Source organism: Lissotriton helveticus, chromosome 1_1 (assembly GCF_964261635.1).
Source record: "Lissotriton helveticus chromosome 1_1, aLisHel1.1, whole genome shotgun sequence".
NCBI classification, from domain to species: Eukaryota; Metazoa; Chordata; class Amphibia; order Caudata; family Salamandridae; genus Lissotriton; species Lissotriton helveticus.
Genome location: NC_136057.1, coordinates 1,731,240,266 through 1,731,265,524, shown reverse-complemented (window position 1 = coordinate 1,731,265,524; position 25,259 = coordinate 1,731,240,266). Strand labels below are relative to the sequence as shown.

The 25,259-nt window shown below is 46.5% G+C and overlaps 1 protein-coding gene across 1 annotated transcript in view; it reads right to left on the bottom strand.

The window, feature by feature from the left end:
* The window catches only part of LOC144765136 (inactive dipeptidyl peptidase 10-like), a 502,355-nt gene that overhangs the window by 16,439 nt on the left and 460,657 nt on the right, over positions 1-25,259 (bottom strand). Inside the window, exons 20-21 of the mRNA XM_078650313.1 lie at positions 10,574-10,628; positions 7,843-7,942 (exon numbers count right to left, since the gene is read on the bottom strand). Of these exons, the coding sequence (XP_078506439.1) occupies positions 7,843-7,942; positions 10,574-10,628 (155 nt within the window). The remainder of the gene's footprint in view (positions 1-7,842; positions 7,943-10,573; positions 10,629-25,259) is intronic.

Sequence of the window (25,259 nt, the reverse complement as noted above, 5' to 3'; positions counted from 1 at the left end):
TTTCACAATAATATTGAAGACTTCTAGTTCAGTCATGGGTTTGAAGTCCTACCAATTGGCGTCATTTTTCAATTGGGTGTTGAAAAGGTTGTTGTTTATTCCATTTGAGGTTAATTGATTATTTTAAGTTCAGGTGTCAGGACTGCTGTGGAGGGAGGTGTGTCAGTGAGGGTAGTTAACAGGGGGGCGGAGGAGGGTAGGGTTGTGACTTGAAGGAAGGATTGCTCAATTTTAGCGATTTTATCCATGAAGAAGCTGGCAATTTCTTCACATCGTTCTTTAGAGGCTAATATTTTGCGCGGGGAGGAAGACGTAGTTTATCGTTTGACAATGTTAAAGAGCTCCCTGGGTCTATTCTTTGCACAGTCGAGTTGGATGCAGAATAAAGAGGCTTTTTCTCTGAAAATGTGCTTCTTGTATGCTAACCTAGCAGTTCTGAGTAGAGTTAGATATAATGACGAGGTTGTTAAGATCAGAGTTAAACCATGATTTTGAGTGGATTGATCTTAGCTGTTTTAATTTGAGCGGTGCAACTTGGTCGAGAACTTCCATTATCGCTGTGCTGAAGTGGGCAGTGAGATCATTAATGTTTTGAGTGTGAGTGAGACGGTGAAGTTGTTCACAAATATTAGATTCAAGATCAGTAGATGGGACTTGTTTGAGGTTTCTGCCTGGTCCACTACTTAGGATTGTTTGTTAAGACTGAGTGAGGTTTCATAATGTCATCGATGTTGAACAGTATGAGAAGGTGGTCAGACCAGTCAATGGTACGATGGCATTGAGGGAGACCAGTTCATTTCTAGTGATAATCGGGTCTAGAGTAGCGCCTTTGATGTGGGTTGGTTCATTGCAGAGTTGTTTTAGGTCATTCATTTCAAGAAGGTTCATGAGGTGCCTGACTGTGGTGTCTTCGGCATTGTTCCAATGAATGTTGAAATTGCCCAAAAAACATGTCCTCCATGTTAGTAAGGGAGAACTGAGTAAGTAGGTCAGATAACACTTCAGCGAAGAGGGGCCGATCACCAGGCGGGTGGAAGATGGTGTGAAGTTTGATAGACGGGGAGCCTTAACCTTTAAGTTTATTGCAAAGTTATTCAAAAGTCGAGTATAATGCATTTCTTTGAATGGAAAGTCTAATTTCAGCTTTGTTGATTATGGCTAGATCTCCACCTTTTCTTTCAAGTCTGTTGTGTCTAATAATGGAGTAACCAAGAGGTGTAAGTAGGTCAAGTATGGCAGTAAAGTGGTTATTGAGCCAAGATTCCGTGAGGAAAGCGATATAAATTCTCTCACTGAGGATGGTTTCGGCTATATCTGTAGAGTGTTGTGCTGCTGATTTACAGTTGGCAAGCATGCAAGATAGAGGGCAGGGATTATCCTTTGCAGATTTTTGGGTATGAATGGTGCTGCATTGTACAGGAGGTCTGGGTGAGTTAGAAATTACAGGGGTTCTATTAATGCCCACTATTACTGGGATTGTAGAGGGAGGATTATGGACCCTGGTCTTGGGGAGGCAAGATTCTCTGAGAGTATCTTCTTCCAGTGCAGATAAAGGGCAGTGCGAGTGCTGAGACCTACGGGCCAGCAGGCATAGGGGAATGGAGGGCCAGAGGGAGGATTTTCAGGTAGTCAGATAACATGTATGAGGAGGCAATTTCCTACTCTTGTGGGTGTGAGAGCGGGCAGGATGGCCTAGTTTGATAGATCCTGTCTAAGATATGCTAAGTCGGTAGCGAGAGAGTTGAGTTTATGCTACATTGGGTTCAGAATGTGTGAGAGTGTGTTAGAGGTGCATCCCGCATTGAGGGGGGAGGAAAACGCAGTAAGACCTGCATATGAGGGAGCAGAAATGACAGCGCTATGGGGTTGATCTGTATCATTAGGACAAGGATTGAAGACAGTCTGGGTGGGATGCATAGGGTCAGCCTTGGCAAGGGGGGGAGTGTCAGCTGAGTATTGAGTCGATGATGGTCTAAGGATGGGGCCTTGTCTCTAGGTTTGCAGTGGACATCATCTGGATTTGTTACAGAAGGGTGGGAGCAGGTGGGTACCTTCTGGTAGGCAATTGTCTGCGGTGAGAGTTGGATGGGGTGTCAATGTTACTGGTTGTGTCCAGGGGAGTCTGAGAGTTAAATACATTGAGAGTGGGAGGATACATGGTCAGTCCTGAGTAAAGGGAGCAGAGAGTGCTAAGCTATAGGGGTGAGCAGTGTCAATGGGCCTGGGATTGACAATTGTCTGTGTAAGTAGAGTAGGGTTATCGTTTGAAGGAAGGGCATCTGCTGTTAGATCAGTGGATGAAGGACTAGAGGAGGGGTCTGCATCCCTAGGCTTGGTGTGAGTATCATCTGGGTTTGTTTTCATGAGATAGCAGGATAGGGTGGGAACATGAGAAGTCATTCTTGAGGGTATTGTTCGGCGCTGTGTGGTGGTAGGCGCAGAAAGGTTGATGGAAGTGTCCAGGTGTGACACGGAGCTAGATGGTGAATCCTTAGGAGGAAGAAGGTGGGCTGTTCTGGGTTTATGGATTGTGGTATGGGGGAGAGAGGCATTTGGGGTGATTGACCCTGTTGTGTGAGTGAAGTGAACAATGAACGGAAGCGTCTATCAAAAATCTTGAGGTGAGGGTCAGTGGCTTTCTATGAGTTCATTGCCTGTCCTGAAAATGGATATATCAATTTCCCCACTAAAAGAATCGGAAGGGGATTTCATCAGTTTTGCTCCATAGGGTATTTTGATTGTTTTAGTGACTTGAAGGAGGAGAAGGAAGATGTTTTTCCATTTAGCTGGGCGTTTGGAATAGAAGATAAAGTCAGTTTTCTTTGTGCAATTTGTCATGTTGTGGTAGGTATTAGCTATTAACATTTCCAGGTGCTGTTTAAGTAGTTAGTGTTTGAGATTCTTTTTAGCGTTGTTTGTGATATTTTTCGGATACGTGATGCTCCATGAGTTTGTGCCATATCTCGTAAGGGCAGTGTGGAGGGGTCTATGGAGGTACATTGCTGAAGATAAATTAGTATCTAGATACAATTGAACTGCAAGATTTTGCCATGGATGGGGAAAGAAAGGATTTTAGAATAGAGGAGTGAAGAGCAACACCTCACCCACAAAAGTTCACGGGCAGGGACAGCCCCAGACATATGTGTTCTCTGTGGCTTTGCTAACACCCTCACTGTGTGTCAAATGCGTCCAGAAGATGATGGGCAAAAATGGTCTTCTCTCAGTCACCGTCAAGGCAGGCCAATCCTCCAATTAGGCCCCTACCAAAAGCCTTGAGAGGGCCGCAGCTCACTCCACGCTCTGTAATGGCTGACTTACGGTGAGGAGGGCCATCTCAAGATGACCAGTACCCCCATGAAATTACTAGACTTATCAAGGAGCCAGTCTCCAGCGCAGAGGGGAGCCAGAAACGAGCAACAGATCCATCAGCCATGAAGGAGTCAGGAAAACAGCCAGACAAGCATCTCCGGAGACTGGGTAGGTCGGGCATGGGAGAGGAGGCGAGGAGCCTCCGAGGGCCGCACAGACATATTCCAAGCTTAGTGAGGGCTGAGTATGGGCGAGGGACCAGTTTCAGGTTGGCCAGCACCCCTCAGGTTTCAGTAAAAGTACGGATCAAGCCTCGACCAGCACAGAAGAGGAAGTGGGGGCAGATCAAAGTCAGTACTCACCTAGCCCAAGATAATTGTTATTGCGCCAGGACGACTCTAAGGCTTCCGTTAGAAGGAGCACTGGTGGGGAAAGAAATCAGCGAGGGCACAGTGACAGCCACCAGATAGGGCATGGCCTAACCAAAAACTGCAGTTTAGAAGTTGCCCTTTAATAAATAATAGAGCTTCTTTTTTCCAATCAATGGAAAATTCAATCAAAGAGCCTCATGTGCACATAATTCAATTTTGCAGCAGCCCTGTCGATATGCACACCTGTGGCCAATTGGTAACACGAAGGCTTTAGCGGAAACCACTTAGGTTAACTACAGATGGTAGCAATAAGATTCTAAGAACTTGTAGATTGTCTAGTCAAAATTCAAGTGCACCTACATCGTTGTACAACATGAACAAGTACATAGAAATTCCATACCTTTAGCCAGTAAGATTAATATGAGAAACTTTGTTAGTACACAGGAGCAGCCACCATCAGACAGGAAGGCCAATCCAAAGCGCTCCACGGCCACGCTCGGGGGGTGAGGCAGACCTCAGTGGAGTAGTGAGATGGCAGCCATATTTCGAACCCCGGCAGCCATCATGGAGAACCAAGCTGCTCCGTGGCTCTCCCTGGGGGCAACGACAAACCCAACAGAAAAAGGCAAGAAAGGAGCCTTGATTTGGGGCCCGACAGCTGACAGGGAGATCCGATACCAATATGCGGTCCCGCAAGGGGACACAGGCACTCACCCGAAGAAGGCAAAATGTCACCCAGATTCTCAGCCCCCACAGCCGTCAGGATGGTCGGCAGCCCCAACGTTGGATGGGGACCATCGCTTAATGGATCACTTTGGGCAGCACTAAAGATATCATTTAGGCAGCGCTTAAGACATCATTCATGCATCGGGCCGATCAAGAGGGCAAGGAAGGTTGAAACTGAAAGATTGGAGAGGGATGATTGGAGTAGGGTGGTGTGGGGTAGGTTGGAGTGGAGTGGTGTAGATTAGAGTGCTATATATTGGAGTGGTTGTGTTGGATTGGAGTGGGGTAGAGTCGGTGGGGTGGGTTTTGGTGGGGTAAATTGCAGTGGTGTAGAATGGGGTGCAATGGGGTAGATTGGGGTTGAGTTGCATAGATTGGAGTGGAGTAGACTAGAGTGGAGTAGATGGGATAGAGTGGAGTGGGGTTGTTTGCAAATCGGTATATTTGAGTAGGGTTGATTGAGGGAGTGGGATGGGGTAGGTTGGAAGGGGTAGACTGGGATGGATTGGGGTGGAGTGAAGTGGGTTAGATTAGAGCAGGGTAGGTTTGAGTGGAGTGTAGTAGAGTGGAGTGGGGTAGATTGGAGTGAAGTGGAGTGGAGTGGATTTGGGTAGAGTGGAGTGGTGTGCAATGGAGTGGAGTGGGATAGATTAAAGTAGACTGGGGTTGAATGGGTGGATTGGAGTGAGGTAGATTGGAGTGAGTTAGAATGTGGTATAGTGAAGTGAGGTAGATTGTTTAAATTGGACTGGAGTGGGGTAGATTGTGGTAGATTGGAGTGAGGTAGATTGGGTAGAGTGGAATGCAGTGTGGTAGATTGGGGTAGAGTGGAGTGGAGTAGATTGAGTGGGGTAGGTTAGATTGGAGTGGGATAGAATGGAAGGTTTGGGGTGAAGTTGGCAGATTGGACAGGAGTGGGTTGATTTGGGCAGCATGAGGTTTGCTGGAGCAAAGTGGAGTGGGTTTGAGTGAGTAGAGTGGAATGCAGTGTGGTAGATTGTGGTAGAATGGAGTGGGGTAGATTGAGAGGATTGTAGTGGGTAGATTGCAGTGGGTAGATTGGGGTCAAGTAGAGTGGGCTAGATTGGAGTTGAATGGGGTGGAGCAAAGTCCAGATTGGATGGGATTGAGATAGCTGGGGAAGAGTGGAGTGGGGTAGATTGGAGTGGAGTAGATTAGGGTGGAGTGGGGTAGATTAGAGTAGGGTAGATTGTAATAGAGTTAGGTAGGCTGGAGTGGGGGAGATTGGAGTGTGGTTGATTGAAGATGGATGATTGGACTAGGGTAGTTTGGAGTGGGGTGGGTTGGAGTGGAGTGGGGTACACTCGAGTGGGGTAGATTGTGGTAGATTGGTGTGGGGTAGATTGTGATGACGTGGGTTGGATTGAAGTGGGGTGGGGTAGATTGGAGTGCATAGGAGTTGGATCCTTTGCAGTGGAGGTTGGGGTGTAGTGGGGTAAATTGAGTGGATTGGAATAAGGTAGATTGGAGTGGAGAGGGGTAAATTGTGGTATACTTGGGTGGGGTAGATTGTGGTAGATTGAAGTGGGTTATATTGTGGTAGATTGGAGTGGGGTAGATTGTGGTGCAGTGGTTTAGTGGAGTCAAGTGGGGTAGATGGGAGTGGATAAGAGATAGATGGATTACACAATGGAGTTTGGAGTGGAGTGAGGTAAATTGGAATAGAGTGAGATACATTGCACACTGTAGCTTGGAGTGGAGCGGGGTATAGTGGAGTGCAGCAGATTGGAGTGGAGTGGGGTACATTGGAGTGAAGTGGTAGATTGGAGCAGCGTGGGTTAGATTTGAGTGGAGTGTGACAGACTGATGTGCACTGAGGAAGATTGTAGGGGATTGGGGGTAAGTAGAGTGGAGTAGATTGGAGTGAGGTAGATTGGAGTGGAGTGGGGTACATTGGAGTAGAGTGGTGTGGAGTGGGGTAGATGGTAGTGGAATGGGGTAGATTGTATTGCACTCAAGTGGTTTGGGGTAGATTGGTGTGGAGTGGGGTAGATAGGGTTAGAGCGGGGTAAATAGAAATGGGTAGTTTGGAGTGTGATGGGGTGGAAGTGGGGTAGGTAAATTGGGGCGGGGTAGATTGGAGTGGGGTAGATTGAAGTGGAATATTGGGTGAAGTGGAGTGGGGTGGTATAGATTGGAGTAGAGTAGATTGGGGTAGATTGCAGCTAAGTGGAGTGGGGTGGGGGAGATTGGGGTATATTAAAGTGGAGTCGCGTAGATTGGAATAGGGTAGAGTGGAAAGGGGTAAGTGGTGTGGAGTGGAGGGGCATAGAGAGGAGTGTTGTGTAGTGAGTGGCACAGATCGGAGTGACTTGGAGTTGATTGGCTTAGTGTGTAATATAGTGACTTAGAGTGGAGGGACACAGAGTGGGGTGGCATGTCGTAGAGTGATGTGGAGTGTTGCAGAATGGAGTGGCGTGCATAGAGTGGAATGGCTTGGAGTGCAATAGAGTGTAGAGGTATAAAGTGGAGTATGCATGGTATGGTAGAACCCTGCCATTAAGGACAACACATTTCCATTTGAAGTGACCATTACATTTGCACCAAATACGGTTAAACTGCACACAAACGATAATGTGTTCAAATGTCATCACCTAGTGTACTGATGTGTTTTGATCGTATTCAAATATTTGTTTCCATCACACTTCAGAATAACAAAAAATGTGTGCTTCATTTGTATTAATTCTTATATATTATGGAACATCATCACAGTTTTTTGTGTGCTAAAAACATCTTACACCCTCTCCTCCTACATGGATACTCAGCAGGATTGTCACATAAATTCTCTTACTTTGAAGTCTGAGAAAGAAAGGTAAATGCCAAGCTCCCTTCTCTGTCTTTGAATGCACAACAAATGCGACATGATAAGAACAATACTTAAAGGCCTGTTTATAGAAAGCGAGTTTGTGGAAAAGTACAGTAAACAAGGTTTTGGCAAGGGGGGAACAAACATGAGCTGGACAGCCTAAAGAGAATAATGCCAGCAAATAGAAAGCCAGAACGTGTGAGTTACAAACCACAAAACCAATGGTAAGCAACAGGCGGAATGCAATACTAGGTCAGCTTTCTAAATATCTCCAGGATGTCTTTAACAAACCCGACAACTGTGCTGTTTTGTAGGCTGTGGCCTAAAACTGAGAGGGAGACTCAACTCCTCATGTCCCAATTAGTTAGTTGATAGTGCCCTTACAGAACCATGCGTGTCACCTTTCTAGTTTCATGCAGGTCTCCTCCCGTGCGGCAGTGGATTTCATTTACCCTTTCTGTGCTCAAATCAATCCATGTTTTTTACATCTATTTTTTTCTATACAGACACAAGGCCTTCCCAGTCCTCAGCATTTCTCATTTAGCCTTCACCTGGTGTTTTTGATCTGTCCAACACCCTTCTACATCTAAAGGTGCAGTCGTGGCTTACCGTGAAGTCTGAAGTTTGTGATCGGTGCTACTGCCACACCACACTTGAACAACGCATCAGTCGCTGCCAAAAGCTTGAGTGTTAAGAAACCTCCATAGGCCTAGAAGAGGGAAGAGATCATTAAACTACTTTGGTTAGATCATTGTTCTGGGACCAGCCACATGACACCCCTGTGTTTAATTAAAATGTCGAGTGCTTGATAATAAACACAAACAGTGGAGAACATTGTGCAGAAACTTTGACCAGCTAAGGACGTATTCCTGAGACAGCCCTGCAACAGCTTAAAGACAGCCCCACTCCAAATGTCGAGACAGTCATTGAACTAAATCTTTAGACACAGGGTGGGCTTTAGCACTTGTGGCGCCAGGTGTCACTATATTTGCTGGAACCACCCCTAATGACCTCCTTATCCACGTATTCCTCACTACCACACTCCCACAGTGCCCCTCATCTGTCCATAGCCTCTCTCTCACATGCATTTTGTTTGTTCTATGGTCTTCTCATACCAGTGTAGGATGTCAGAGCACTTTACATCACACACACATTATACAGAGACAATTTATCTCTTGTGTATGAATTAGTGCATAGGGAATGTTATTTAAGACAATATAACTCTATGTAGGGCATGTGACTCCTACAAAGTGTAGAAGTCAGATGTCATCCATACTGGTAGGCAGTATATGTTAAGTATGTTTGGTCTGGAGAGGCACAAACTCAGGATTTAAAATGTACCACAGTGGCTGGGTCGGCTTTATTAATAAGAATGCATTTCTACCCCAAAAAAATCTTCTTATGGTCTGGCTTGACAGCCCAGCTGTCGGTAGAAAATTATATGAGACTTTCTAAATGGGCTTTGGGTCCACCCACATGTTGGGAGTCAAGAGTACATGTTTTGATTGGCTAGACATTGTGTTGTTCCATAAAAAGGGTTTCCCCTTCATGCAGCTGTGTTCATTTTGTATATTTATCCAGCTAACTGAGCTTGAATTTTCAGCAACCCACACACAACATAATAATGCTATTAATGTGCCCTAGATAGTTAGATAATGTATGGTGTTCTTCTTTGGCAACAGCAGTGACGAGAGGAGGGCAGTCATTAACTTACATAGATGTTTAGGTCTGGCTTGAACGGGTAACTGTCACCTAACCATTTTGCCTTAACCAATATCATTCTACAGTTCTTTGCTTCCACACAAGTACCTATCCATTACCATGTTATGTATTTGTAATGCTCCACATTACCATACCACATTGTATAAAGCTAGACCTATTGGCATGCAAATGCTTGTTAGCAACATTAGGGTAATGAAAGACTGGGGAAAAACATAAGGTTCTACTCAATACCATGCAGTTTCCAAGCAGCTCTTTGATTACTGTTCATAGGTCACTGTGGTAAATTTGGACTGTAACTTTTGAACTGCAAGTAACAAAAAGATCTCTGTGACAAAAGCAGTAAGCCACTGAGCTATCAACATAAATACGGTACTGTGATCTGCATGGTACACGTTCCTCCGAGCAGGCTTATTAACCCTCTGTGCTTCTTCATGATGAGTCAAAAGTGCCACCAGACAAAACTCTGATCTCTCACAAGCAGGAACATTAATCACTAGAGTTTTCCCTGACACTTTTATTGTTGCCTGACAACTGATGCGCACACAAGGAACTCTGCAGCAGGTGCTTTTAAACCCATAAGTTATTTCTAACACAGTACTCCCCTGAGCTCAGTGGCAGATGTGGCTGAACTGGTCTCACCACCCTAAAGCCGGCTCTGTTCAGGCAGCTTGGGCAAAGATAACATTGGAACCAAAATCATCTCAAGATTTCCCAGAACCAAACTGTGAGAGGACCTCTCGGGTCAAATAGATAGTCAAAGACATGGTGAAACCATACACATGCTTATTTGACATTGTATAAAAACAGGGATTGCTATAGGTTGTACATGGAGATAAAAATAGAATTAAATATATTGATACCTGGGGCAAAAAAAGTTTTCCTCCATCGCCCACCTTGCATTGCACCACATGGAATACAGGGTACACTAATGCACAGGGAAAATTACTGCAAAAAAGCTTTGTAATGATGGTTCTAAGACATAGTTAAATACAATTCACAGCTGCTCTCAAAAGCACATTGTAGTTTTGTAAAAGTCCATCTCCATTTGGTGGGACTACAATGATGGATGTCAATTTACCATAATAAGATAGGTAGAGGAAGTAACAGCATAGAGTTTGCCCATCACTGACATTACAGAGTTGACCCCTTGTCCCGCCATTCGTCCCTCAATAGCCCCCTATTTGATGGTGAGGAATTAGTGGATAGACATATCATAGAAAATTAGCAGGGCTACCAGGGTTAGCAAGGACAAGTTGAGGACAGCAGCTGATAACTGTGGCAGCTGATACAACTAGGATACGCCTAAATTACGTTCAAGAATAAAATCACCTAAAGTGCAGTTACTAACAATTCAAAAATCAAAATCTAAGCACAATTAAGAAACACAAGGACATTTAATACTCAAGGAAGTAATTCACAGAATCACTGGACATGCAAAAAACTGGTGAGCCTTGCGTTCTCTGCAGAAAGCCTGGATAAAGGAAGATGAAACTGAGCCAGCCTCATCTTTTGCATGCCCCATCTTCCCATTTACTTCACCTTTTTCCCTTGCAATGCCCTTCTACTGTAGTAGGAGGGAGTGGCAAATTCCAATAATGACGAAAGGGTGCCTACTTACCTTTCCGTAGACTCCAATCCGATGACGGTCTATGTAAGGCAACTGCATCAACCACCTGTAAGGAAAGATCGTTGTTAGAGAACTCTGGAGTCTCTTGCAGAGAAGCAAAGTGACTTGAGGAGAGGTTGGAAATTCCTAAAGCTGAGGAAGCAATACTCATTCAAGTGGATCCCCACTGAAACGAGAAGAACGGTCACCCAGGCCCATGTCAGCAGCAGGTTGGACTACGGAAATGCCTTCTACGCAGGAGCCTCGGCCAAACTCCTGAGACGGCTCCAACGCATCCAGAACGCCTCTGCACGTCTGATCCTCAACATCCCCCGCCGTAGCCACATCACACCCCACCTGAGAGACCTGCACTGGCTCCCGGTAAACAAAAGGATAACCTTCAAGCTCCTCACCCACGCACACAAGGAACTCCACAACACCGGACCAACGTACCTCAACAGATGACTCAGCTTCTACACCCCCACCCGCCAGCTCCGCTCCGCTGATCTCGCCCTCGCGACAGTCCCCCACTTCCGAAGAGTGACCTCCGGTGGCAGATCGTTCTCCCATCTCACCGCCAAGACCTGGAACACCCTCCCCATCCACCTACAGCAGACCCAAGACCTGCTGACCCTCAGAAAACTCCTCAAGACCTGGCTTTTTGAACAGAAGCAGCATTCCCCACCCCTGCACCTTGAGACCCTCACGGGTGAGTAGTGCGCTTTACAAATGATATGATTGATTCGTTGATTGATTAATACCTTAAACTGCAAATCTCTAAAGAGGGGTCCAGGAACCCTCAACAGGGTTTGCAACTCCTCAGGACACATCAAAATTAATTTAGAGAAGGCCTATTCTGTTGTATGGAAAGCCATTCTGATTGCCAGATTCAACTCATGTTGAATACAGTGCCGGCTTTAGGGCAGTGCGACTGGTGTGGCCGCACTGCAAGCTGACCGGTGGAAGGGGGTGCTGACCTCAGGGGGTGCACTGTGATTAGCAATAACATGATTGGAGAGATGAGGGGCACATTTGCCCAGTAGTAGTGAGAGAATCCGCGGAGGAGGCCATGGGGGTGGGGGGCGCCAAAAATGATTGTCACCTTGGGCACCACCAGCGTAACAGCCAGTCCTGGTCGAATGGTAATGTTTTTATTGTTTCTGTAAGGAAATGCACGTTCAACCCCACAATTTTGGACAGATGCTACTGGTTTTTCAACTTTGAGAGTGCACCAAGGCCTGCTAACCAGACCTCCGTGCCAGTATTCAAACTCATTACAAAGTGTATGTCGAATTGGCTATCCCCAATTGGCAGAGACTGACTTGCTTCTAAATCCCTAATATATGGCAGCCAGGCTAGGGCAGAGTGCTGACCCAGGGCTGCAGCACTGATTGCGCCACCCTGTGCGCGACAAAGTACACAATGGCTCCCAGCCTGCCACTGCAGACTGGAAGGGCAGTTTAAAACTGCTAGATCAACTTTGCCATTTAATCCAATGGCAAAGCCCCCACTTCCCTTAACAATATATATATATGGCTTCTACTGCACCTCGCACGGCAATAAAGTAATGTGTTAAAAGAAGCTATTGTGGTCCGCGCTCTTTCTTCCTCGTGGCATGAGGAATGTGTTAGAGTGACCTGCTATATATATATATATATATATATATATATATATATATATATATATATATATATATATATATATATATATATATATATTCACGCTCCAAGGTTGTCCACCATGTGAGTAGCACGCGAGCAGCAGCTTTATTTATGTGTAGGTGAGGACGGGGATCCGCTTGTAGACGCCGCTCCGTAATGGATCTGCCCGACGCGTTTCGAAGCTCCATCTGCTTCTCTTCAGGGGCTTTAACGGAAGCGGTGTGCGCACCCGCTACACTTCTCCAATTATATAACTCGCCCGTCGATGGGAGGCTCCAGTGAGACTTCTGGGAAGTGTAGTACGGAAAGCACACAATCAAGTCCTGTATGGACTCCACAAGTGGGCCCGTCCTCGATTCCATGTACGGCTGCTACTTCACTGCCGTGACCCCCACGTTAACGGGGTGGTGCATACTCTGCGGCTGGACTGCCGCATATAGATTCACGCTCCAAGGTTGTCCACCATGTGAGTAGCACGCGAGCAGCAGCTTTATTTATGTGTAGGTGAGGACGGGGATCCGCTTGTAGACGCCGCTCCGTAATGGATCTGCCCGACGCGTTTCGAAGCTCCATCTGCTTCTCTTCAGGGGCTTTAACGGAAGCGGTGTGCGCACCCGCTACACTTCTCCAATTATATAACTCGCCCGTCGATGGGAGGCTCCAGTGAGACTTCTGGGAAGTGTAGTACGGAAAGCACACAATCAAGTCCTGTATGGACTCCACAAGTGGGCCCGTCCTCGATTCCATGTACGGCTGCTACTTCACTGCCGTGACCCCCACGTTAACGGGGTGGTGCATACTCTGCGGCTGGACTGCCGCATATAGATTCACGCTCCAAGGTTGTCCACCATGTGAGTAGCACGCGAGCAGCAGCTTTATTTATGTGTAGGTGAGGACGGGGATCCGCTTGTAGACGCCGCTCCGTAATGGATCTGCCCGACGCGTTTCGAAGCTCCATCTGCTTCTCTTCAGGGGCTTTAACGGAAGCGGTGTGCGCACCCGCTACACTTCTCCAATTATATAACTCGCCCGTCGATGGGAGGCTCCAGTGAGACTTCTGGGAAGTGTAGTACGGAAAGCACACAATCAAGTCCTGTATGGACTCCACAAGTGGGCCCGTCCTCGATTCCATGTACGGCTGCTACTTCGCTGCCGTGACCCCCACGTTAACGGGGTGGTGCATACTCTGCGGCTGGACTGCCGCATATAGATTCACGCTCCAAGGTTGTCCACCATGTGAGTAGCACGCGAGCAGCAGCTTTATTTATGTGTAGGTGAGGACGGGGATCCGCTTGTAGACGCCGCTCCGTAATGGATCTGCCCGACGCGTTTCGAAGCTCCACCTGCTTCTCTTCAGGGGCTTTAACGGAAGCGGTGTGCGCACCCGCTACACTTCTCCAATTATATAACTCGCCCGTCGATGGGAGGCTCCAGTGAGACTTCTGGGAAGTGTAGTACGGAAAGCACACAATCAAGTCCTGTATGGACTCCACAAGTGGGCCCGTCCTCGATTCCATGTACGGCTGCTACTTCACTGCCGTGACCCCCACGTTAACGGGGTGATGCATACTCTGCGGCTGGACTGCCGCATATAGATTCACGCTCCAAGGTTGTCCACCATGTGAGTAGCACGCGAGCAGCAGCTTTATTTATGTGTAGGTGAGGACGGGGATCCGCTTGTAGACGCCGCTCCGTAATGGATCTGCCCGACGCGTTTCGAAGCTCCATCTGCTTCTCTTCAGGGGCTTTAACGGAAGCGGTGTGCGCACCCGCTACACTTCTCCAATTATATAACTCGCCCGTCGATGGGAGGCTCCAGTGAGACTTCTGGGAAGTGTAGTACGGAAAGCACACAATCAAGTCCTGTATGGACTCCACAAGTGGGCCCGTCCTCGATTCCATGTACGGCTGCTACTTCACTGCCGTGACCCCCACATTAACGGGGTGGTGCATACTCTGCGGCTGGACTGCCGCATATAGATTCACGGTCCAAGGTTGTCCACCATGTGAGTAGCACGCGAGCAGCAGCTTTATTTATGTGTAGGTGAGGACGGGGATCCGCTTGTAGACGCCGCTCCGTAATGGATCTGCCCGACGCGTTTCGAAGCTCCATCTGCTTCTCTTCAGGGGCTTTAACGGAAGTGGTGTGCGCACCCGCTACACTTCTCCAATTATATAACTCGCCCGTCGATGGGAGGCTCCAGTGAGACTTCTGGGAAGTGTAGTACGGAAAGCACACAATCAAGTCCTGTATGGACTCCACAAGTGGGCCCGTCCTCGACTCCTACTACTACACTTCCCAGAAGTCTCACTGGAGCCTCCCATCGACGCTTCCGTTAAAGCCCCTGAAGAGAAGCAGATGGAGCTTCGAAACGCGTCGGGCAGATCCATTACGGAGCGGCGTCTACAAGCGGATCCCCGTCCTCACCTACACATAAATAAAGCTGCTGCTCGCGTGCTACTCACATGGTGGACAACCTTGGAGCGTGAATCTATATGCGGCAGTCCAGCCGCAGAGTATGCACCACCCCGTTAACGTGGGGGTCACGGCAGTGAAGTAGCAGCTGTACATGGAATCGAGGACGGGCCCACTTGTGGAGTCCATACAGGACTTGATTGTGTGCTTTCCGTACTACACTTCCCAGAAGTCTCACTGGAGCCTCCCATCGACGGGTGAGTTATATAATTGGAGAAGTGTAGCGGGTGCGCACACCGCTTCCGTTAAAGCCCCTGAAGAGAAGCAGATGGAGCTTCGAAACGCGTCGGGCAGATCCATTACGGAGCGGCGTCTACAAGCGGATCCCCGTCCTCACCTACACATAAATAAAGCTGCTGCTCGCGTGCTACTCACATGGTGGACAACCTTGGAGCGTGAATCTATATGCGGCAGTCCAGCCGCAGAGTATGCACCACCCCGTTAACGTGGGGGTCACGGCAGTGAAGTAGCAGCTGTACATGGAATCGAGGACGGGCCCACTTGTGGAGTCCATACAGGACTTGATTGTGTGCTTTCCGTACTACACTTCCCAGAAGTCTCACTGGAGCCTCCCATCGACGGGTGAGTTATATAATTGGAGAAGTGTAGCGGGTGCGCACACCGCTTCCGTTAAAGCCCCTGAAGAGAAGCAGATGGAGCTTCGAAACGCGTCGGGCAGATCCATTACGGAGCGGTGTCTACAAGCGGATCCCCGTCCTCACCTACACATAAATAAAGCTGCTGCTCGCGTGCTACTCACATGGTGGACAACCTTGGAGCGTGAATCTATATGCGGCAGTCCAGCCGCAGAGTATGCACCACCCCGTTAACGTGGGGGTCACGGCAGTGAAGTAGCAGCTGTACATGGAATCGAGGACGGGCCCACTTGTGGAGTCCATACAGGACTTGATTGTGTGCTTTCCGTACTACACTTCCCAGAAGTCTCACTGGAGCCTCCCATCGACGGGTGAGTTATATAATTGGAGAAGTGTAGCGGGTGCGCACACCGCTTCCGTTAAAGCCCCTGAAGAGAAGCAGATGGAGCTTCGAAACGCGTCGGGCAGATCCATTACGGAGCGGCGTCTACAAGCGGATCCCCGTCCTCACCTACACATAAATAAAGCTGCTGCTCGCGTGCTACTCACATGGTGGACAACCTTGGAGCGTGAATCTATATGCGGCAGTCCAGCCGCAGAGTATGCACCACCCCGTTAACGTGGGGGTCACGGCAGTGAAGTAGCAGCTGTACATGGAATTGAGGACGGGCCCACTTGTGGAGTCCATACAGGACTTGATTGTGTGCTTTCCGTACTACACTTCCCAGAAGTCTCACTGGAGCCTCCCATCGACGGGTGAGTTATATAATTGGAGAAGTGTAGCGGGTGCGCACACGGCTTCCGTTAAAGCCCCTGAAGAGAAGCAGATGGAGCTTCGAAACGCGTCGGGCAGATCCATTACGGAGCGGCGTCTACAAGCGGATCCCCGTCCTCACCTACACATAAATAAAGCTGCTGCTCGCGTGCTACTCACATGGTGGACAACCTTGGAGCGTGAATCTATATGCGGCAGTCCAGCCGCAGAGTATGCACCACCCCGTTAACGTGGGGGTCACGGCAGTGAAGTAGCAGCTGTACATGGAATCGAGGACGGGCCCACTTCTGGAGTCCATACAGGACTTGATTGTGTGCTTTCCGTACTACACTTCCCAGAAGTCTCACTGGAGCCTCCCATCGACGGGTGAGTTATATAATTGGAGAAGTGTAGCGGGTGCGCACACCGCTTCCGTTAAAGCCCCTGAAGAGAAGCAGATGGAGCTTCGAAACGTGTCGGGCAGATCCATTACGGAGCGGCGTCTACAAGCGGATCCCCGTCCTCACCTACACATAAATAAAGCTGCTGCTCGCGTGCTACTCACATGGTGGACAACCTTGGAGCGTGAATCTATATGCGGCAGTCCAGCCGCAGAGTATGCACCACCCCGTTAACGTGGGGGTCACGGCAGTGAAGTAGCAGCTGTACATGGAATCGAGGACGGGCCCACTTGTGGAGTCCATACAGGACTTGATTGTGTGCTTTCCGTACTACACTTCCCAGAAGTCTCACTGGAGCCTCCCATCGACGGGTGAGTTATATAATTGGAGAAGTGTAGCGGGTGCGCACACCGCTTCCGTTAAAGCCCCTGAAGAGAAGCAGATGGAGCTTCGAAACGCGTCGGGCAGATCCATTACGGAGCGGCGTCTACAAGCGGATCCCCGTCCTCACCTACACATAAATAAAGCTGCTGCTCGCGTGCTACTCACATGGTGGACAACCTTGGAGCGTGAATCTATATGCGGCAGTCCAGCCGCAGAGTATGCACCACCCCGTTAACGTGGGGGTCACGGCAGTGAAGTAGCAGCTGTACATGGAATCGAGGACGGGCCCACTTGTGGAGTCCATACAGGACTTGATTGTGTGCTTTCCGTACTACACTTCCCAGAAGTCTCACTGGAGCCTCCCATCGACGGGTGAGTTATATAATTGGAGAAGTGTAGCGGGTGCGCACACCGCTTCCGTTAAAGCCCCTGAAGAGAAGCAGATGGAGCTTCCAAACGCGTCGGGCAGATCCATTACGGAGCGGCGTCTACAAGCGGATCCCCGTCCTCACCTACACATAAATAAAGCTGCTGCTCGCGTGCTACTCACATGGTGGACAACCTTGGAGCGTGAATCTATATGCGGCAGTCCAGCCGCAGAGTATGCACCACCCCGTTAACGTGGGGGTCACGGCAGTGAAGTAGCAGCTGTACATGGAATCGAGGACGGGCCCACTTGTGGAGTCCATACAGGAGTTGATTGTGTGCTTTCCGTACTACACTTCCCAGAAGTCTCACTGGAGCCTCCCATCGACGGGTGAGTTATATAATTGGAGAAGTGTAGCGGGTGCGCACACCGCTTCCGTTAAAGCCCCTGAAGAGAAGCAGATGGAGCTTCGAAACGCGTCGGGCAGATCCATTACGGAGCGGCGTCTACAAGCGGATCCCCGTCCTCACCTACACATAAATAAAGCTGCTGCTCGCGTGCTACTCACATGGTGGACAACCTTGGAGCGTGAATATATATATATATATATACGTTCTGTGCTTGCAACTGCTTAGCCAAGGAGGTGGTGGTAGAGAGTTTGGGACTCGACAGCAGACACAAACTTTTGTTTTAATTAGTGAAGCCCCCAACTACCTGAAGCGGATTGCCAGAGCGCTGTACCCTGGGACTGGTAGTCCCTAAAACCGAAGCGAGCAATAGACAATTGGCTCCAGGTGAGCCCAACCACCACGAGGAGGGAGGAGCTCATAAATAATCACTGTGTGGGAGTTCTCATCGCTTAAGGACTTTTGGCGTTTGAAAAAGGCACATGCCGAAACCGGTCATGCCACAGCCCTGAATAAATTACCTGCTTGAAAGTCCCCCTGGTGGTCTTCTTGACAGAGGAGAGATGGAGTGTGTGTGTGTGTGTATATATATATATATTCACTGAAAAAACCATAGGTTTCAGGAGTTATATAGTTAGGAATTAGCTTTTAAAAAACCTTTGAAATTCACTCAAAAAACTATAAGTTTTAGTGGTGTTATAGTTAGCTGGACATTTTACTCATACAAAACCATTGATATTGCTCCTATATAGTAACTAACTATATTTCGCGCACCCGCAATCCACTGCTGATGATGTCACATATTAGATCATTAATGACATGGTCAGTGACATCACTGATGACATCTCAAATGACATCACTGATGACATCACTGATGACATCATCCAGTGAATGTGGTTTGCTTCGTTATTTAAATATGCATTATATATATAGCAATTTGCATTGAAGAATGAGTGGATATATATAAATAAATATTTGGATGGAGGATTTAGTGGCAGTGTAATTGACTGTTTACTTGACCAATTTATAATGTCTCACTAAATATAGTGGATAGTGACTAAACTGTGTGAATATCTGTATCACTTTGTCAGTTGTTGTGTAAACTGATTCTACAGTTGGTTACTAGCTATGTGAAAGTCTATATTAGTTATTGATTAGTTAACTGAGTATTTGTATGGGAGTGTGAAAGTGTGTGTGGTTCGGTGAGGGGTGTGTGACTGTCCAAAGATGTGTGAATAGTTGATTCAGTAGATATATGAAGTTAAAACTACATGTTCTAACAGTTGTTTGGGTGAGTGAATATCTTTATGGGTGTGGTGATGAGCAAATATATTTCTCAATGGTACAGGTCCAACAAACTAGAAAAATAAAAGGCAGTGTATGTGTCAGTTGTTGTATATAAATAAGTATACATAAGTCACAATGATTGTGTGAGTGACTGTATGGATAATTGTATACTTGTAATAATGATTTTATAATTCACTAAGTATGACTTACTATCTAAATGAATAGAAGAAGTGGTGTTTGTATAAGTGTTTTGCTAAGTAAATATGTAACTATGATCCATTGTTTGCATAAGTGAGTAGGATGACTTCATATGTGAATAGGATGCGTGCTGTTGTTTAATGTCGATATAGATGTATAAGTATTTTTGATAGTGTTCTATTGTTCATTGACAGCATGTATGAGTGAATCCATAGGTAAGTGATTAGATGTGTGTATACATCTATGAATCACTGAGTGGATTTTTAGATACTTGTATTGCTGTGACAATGGATTTAAATATGATACTCTGTATTTTACAAAGAGTGATGAAAAATTGTAATAGTGTATGAAAAGGTGTATGTGATTGTCACGTGGATGATGTCATCAGTGATGTCATCAGTGATGTCATTTGAGATGTCATCAGTGATGTCACTGACCATGTCATGAATGATCTAATATGTGACATCATCAGCAGTGGATTGCGGGTGCGCGAAATATAGTTAGTACAACTAACTATATAGGAGCAATTTCAATGGTTTTGTATGAGTAAAATGTCCAGCTAACTATAACACCACTAAAACTTATAGTTTTTTGAGTGAATTTCAAAGGTTTTTTAAAAGCTAATTCCTAACTATATAACTCCTGAAACCTATGGTTTTTTCAGTGAATTTCAAAGGTTTTTTAAATGCTAATTCCTAACTATATAAGGCCTGAAACCTATGGTTTTTTCAGTGAATTTGCAAGGTTTTTTTAAATGCTAATTCCTAACTATATAAGGCCTGAAACCTATGTTTTTTTTCACTGAATTTCAAAGGTTTTTTAAATGCTAATTCCTAACTATATAAGGCCTGAAACCTATGGTTTTTTCAGTGAATTCGCAAGGTTTTTTAAATGCTAATTCCTAACTATGTAAGGCCTGAAACCTATGGTTTTTTCATTGAATTCGCAAGGTTTTTTAAATGCTAATTCTATTAGCGGATAACGTTTTTATATATTAAAACGTTTTTTAAATCTCAAATGCCTGCTTTGCTAACAGAGTTTTTAAGCACAGGCTCTTTTGTCTCTGGTGGCCATCTTGGGAGACTGAAAAATCAGAATTTTTTTAATGAAATATAAGAGGATTTGAGAAGTCATTTAAAATGTGCCCTAATTTTTCTTTCTTCAGCACTAATCATAATTTCTATGGCAAAATGAACCCCCTCATTTTGTTCCTTTGCAAATTAAATGTTTTAAGTGTTAACACTTTATTCCAATCAAGATGACTTCAGGTGTGCCATACTTTTGTCATAAGTAAGACTGTTAGCGCTCTAGTTGTTCTTTAGAACACTCTGGGACATTCTGTCATTGGGCTATAGTTGGGCTACATCTGGCTGATATTTGGGCTACATTTGTTTTTTTTTGTCTCTGGTGGCCATCTTTGGGCTACATTGGGCTACATTGGGCTACATTGGGCTACATTTGGGCTCTAACATATATATAGCGGGCGCGTTCCGATTCCCCAGGAGAGGGGCCATCCCACTGCCTAGGCAGACATTCCTCGTTTCTTGCATTAAATACTGCGCGTCTTTAAGAAGTATGCTATGTCCTAAAACATACAATGTACAGTACTGGCTTTGAAAAAGCGGAATAAGCCGCGTTCGGGAGCCCGTGTCCAGGGGCCTATCAGGAAGAAATAGCAATATATATTTTTTCAAAGTTAATTTTCGTAAAAACCACTGAAGCACATATCTTGAGACATAGCAAAGGCCCATCGGGCTACCAGTCCCTACAATTTTGCCAAGTTTGGTGGAAAACCATTCAGCCGTTCGGGCTAAAAGTGAGTCCAACCGCCCTATGGAAATTAACATGGGGAAAACACGTTTTGGGACCCCCCTTTTATCTCGGCCCCCGCTTGACAAATCCCCCCCAAACTTTCAGGGAAGGACCGGAGTGCCGCGAGGCAAAGTTAAGGAAAATTTCAGGAAGATTCCTCAACCGGCGCCAAAGTTATTCCCAATAGAATGTTGCGATTTCCCTATGGAAAACAATCCTAACTATATATACCTACTGGCTATCGCCAGTAGGTAATATATATATATATATATATATATATATATATATATATATATATCTCCCTTAAGGTAGGCCTACCTGGCCCTGAGGCAGATAGATGTATATTATTAGGTAAGACATGTATTTTTATTATATGGCCTACCAGCAAAGCTTCCAAATTGTCGTTTTTGCTATGGAAGAGTTACTAGCCCCTTTGTCTAACACAATGTTGCCAGCTAACCCCTCAGCCCAGATAACTTCTGAATTGGACTACTAAAATGAGTACTTCAAGGTATCAAATTAATTGTGCATTTGAACCCGACTTGACGCCCTAGTCTAATTTAATGTTACTTTAATGGAAACGCAATGTTTAAAAAGTTGTCACTCGGAAAGCCAGTTGTCCAGTGGACTCACATGGTCACTGGCCACCAAACAGCTTTCTACTCTCCTGGGGAGTAGTGTGAACGACTCCCAGGCTCAGGAATAATAGAAGCCTTCTGCAGAAAGGGGTGTTGGCCTGATAGGCAAGATTGAAAGGCGAAGCAACCTCTGGGGGGGCAAATGGCAATCACACTCCTGAAGGGTTGCCCCTTTGTTCAGATATTCAGGGTGGCAGGGGGAACAAAAAGGGGAAACCAGTGCCCAAACTGGTTTTCCTGTGGATGTGTAGCCCACAGATAAGCACACCTCTAAGGTGGGTTACTAAGCTCCTAACATTCAAGGAAGGATTCAGACATCTTGAGAGTGGGCAGAATAGTGCACAATGTGATTACTAGATGCCACATATTACCGGTAGTCCTCACAAGGCAGGGGGGATTCAGGAAGCCCATTGGCTAGTGACTGCATCATCTCCCCAGGACACTTTCTGGGTATAATTATTTCCCCCCGCACCCTGAACCTCAGAACTCGATGGGAATGGAGAAAGGACCAAAGTAGGACTGCCCTGATGACCCCTGGACATGGCAAAGAGAGGCTACACTGTCTGCCTTACTGCCCCTGCCACACTTTGGGCTAGCGAAGAGAGGACTGTTCTTGTGGCTTTCGCCTTCAGGAAAAATCACTCTCAAGGCTCCTTCGAAAGAAGTGACTCCAAAGGGCAGTTGGCTGACCCCTGGGACCAGCATCAGGACCATCAAAGTTGAATTAGCCCATCACAGCAAATCATGAGCCACTCTGGGTGCCCCAAGAGACCAATCCTCGATGGCCAAACGTTACACCTGAGTCTGGCAGACCCTGTAGTGTTGCCGGAGTCCAGATTGGTCACCCAAGAGGGAGACCAGCCTCCACCAAAGGGTACTGCTGGGACTGCTGTGGAAGGAGACTGGTAGCACAGCAGCAGCTGACCTTCTACTGACTCAAAGAGGACCCCGACCTCTGTGTTTAAAGTTACCCAACATGACCCGCGGACTGAGGGCTAACCGCAAGGACATCCAAGTCTACCGTACAGCTCCCAGAGAATCCTTGAACATCCTCCATCTCCTACATCTGGAGTATCAGGACCACTCTGTAGAAATCTATGGTAGTGGTGCTATAAAGTTCAAAACTGGACTGGAGAATGTGTTAGTGGCCAGGTCTCTGTCCAAATACTCCTTAGTGGCCCTGTGACCTTCTCCCTGGTGGATTTGTCACCATAGTTGGGATAGAGAAGTCGAGTACAAGTCTTGGACAGTGTTTGGACTTTTTATTGTCAGAGGCCATTTTTCAGCACACACTAACAATTTCCCAAAGGAATGCCTGAACACCAGATGGTGGGTACAACACACCTGTCTAAACTGTTTATTAACTAAGACTGAATCTGGTGTTTGATATCATCATGGGCTGTAAAAGAACAAAGAGAGGACTGGATGAAGGGAGTGTGTGTGCTCCCTGAATACACACGTGAATTTAATTAGATTACCTGAAGTGATTTAGTTCATGACTCTCAGTCTCTGCTTTGTGTGTGATGTATGCTTTTACGTCTACATGTCGGTGTGCCTAAGTGAGAACAGATCTGTGTATTTTTTAATTTCTAAGAAGAGCTCAAAATCTCTTTTTATTCTTGTTTACCGAAGGTATCGGCTAGCTTTCCCCTGCTTACCTAAATGTAGAGTTGTCCTTACTATTCTTCTTTTAGTTTTTTAGGCTTAGTTCTTGTTTTACCGATGGTGAAGAGATGAGCTCACTTGTTTAAAATCAGGTGAAAGACTGTCCTTTAAACTGTGCTGAACACCCGAGCCTTGCCTGTGTGTAATTCCTTATTAACACATCATATTCTCTGAGAAGAGAATGGAAGGTAATCCCTGCCTATTTCTCAAGTTTGACACGTTCTTAATGCCCCAGAGGATTGGGTATGGGACAGCTGTTTTGGGAATAAACCTAGGCGTGTTGAATCCCAATACAGTGCATTAATTCATTTGAATCCCAGGACACAGTGGACACGCTTATTATGTGAGTCTGTCACATATCAGTGTATATATTTACCAGGAGATCCTTTGTGAACCCTAAGGATCTCCTGTCGCCTCTCGTGGGGAGGAGTGTTCCCTTGCCCCACTTCCTGTTAATTAGTAATGCTATACCACCACAAAAGGGACACATTGTGAGGGAACCTTTAACTATCCTAACAATCTGTGGCATGCAAAAGTCAACTTTGGTAAGTAACTGTGGAGCTGGAGAACCTAACCATCCTAGCAAGGTCTGCACCTCCACAGTGAAGAGCAGATAGCACCAAATGAAGGGCCCACTCCATGATACCAGAAACCCACTTCTGCTTCTAACCAGGTGATATCAATTCTGTACCTCTTGGCCCTACCCAGGGAATAGCAGATGTGGTTTTAGCTAGACCAGGGGTACTCATAGTACGGCCCGCGGGCCGCCAGTGGCCCGGCAAGCCTTCCCTGGCGGCCCGCGGACCTTGAGACATCCGTGTTTTACATTTTTTTAAAGAGTTTCAGCACCCCTGCGATAGCGCGACTGAGAGACCTCAGAGACTCTGCTGTTCTGTGGGGGCCGGGCGATTCCCGGCATAGTTAGAGTGGGGCTGCAAGGGCGCTAAGAGGTGAACAAAGCCTCATTAACATGCGAATGGTCTTTGAAAGACCTGTGTAGTGCTCGGGTGCGGCTGTGTGGGTGCCCGGAAGCTGTCTCAGCCCGGGCACACAAAGGCAGGATGAGATGAGAGAGGGGGACAGAGGTGATGAAGCAAGATTTTGCACATTACGCGACTTGCTGAAATCAAGAACCTCGATTCATGTATAACTCTGTAATCCAATTGTACGTCTTACTAATTTCCTTTATTTTTACTATATACATGTATCCTAGGGATGCTTGCCTATGTGTTTTACTAATACGATTAATTTGTGTCTTTAACATGGCCGCCGTTTAGAATATTGCTTCTGCGCATGCGTTAGTCACACTCACGTGACGTGACGTAGTTGTGATTTTGGAGGGAAAGGGTGCGCATGCGTAATAGCCACAAGATGGCTGCTTGTGTAATAATATGATGAAGCTTGTGCAGATGCTCTCGTGTTATTGTGTATTGCACTAAAACATAACTGCATAGTATATTTTTATAGTGATAAATCATAAGTACACAATCATGTTATGTAGTTTATTCATTTATTTCTATGTTTTAATTTGTTTCCGCTTACTTTTCATGTACCGTGATAACTAGGGGGTCTGAGTGAGCCGAGAGCCATTTGGAAGGTCCTTCTGCGCATGTCGCGCAGCCAGAGAAAATGTCCTTGAACAGTGGAACTCAGCCAGCTGGCAGAGACGGTCAAGATGCTCCTGAGAAACTGACCTGCGACCCAGCAGGACGGAGTTGTCTGTGCCCGAATTGAAACATTTGTTAATAATCCATTGTATTCCACTGACTTGTCTCATGAGAACCCCAAATTCACTAGGCGGATCCTTAGAATGCAAATATGAGCTTGAAGTAGTCTGTTCTGATTGGTGTGTTAACCTAGCCTACTTTGGGACCAATCGAAATTGGGAATTCTGACACTTTGCAACATTGGGAGGTGGTACACTGACCCGAAAACAGTATATCTAGCCTAGGTTTAGCTATAGAATTTGTCCGACTTGTCTGAATAGCTGACCTGTCACTGACCCAACGCACTCAATAGGTGACTGAATTTACAGAGCGCTGCGGAGCACTC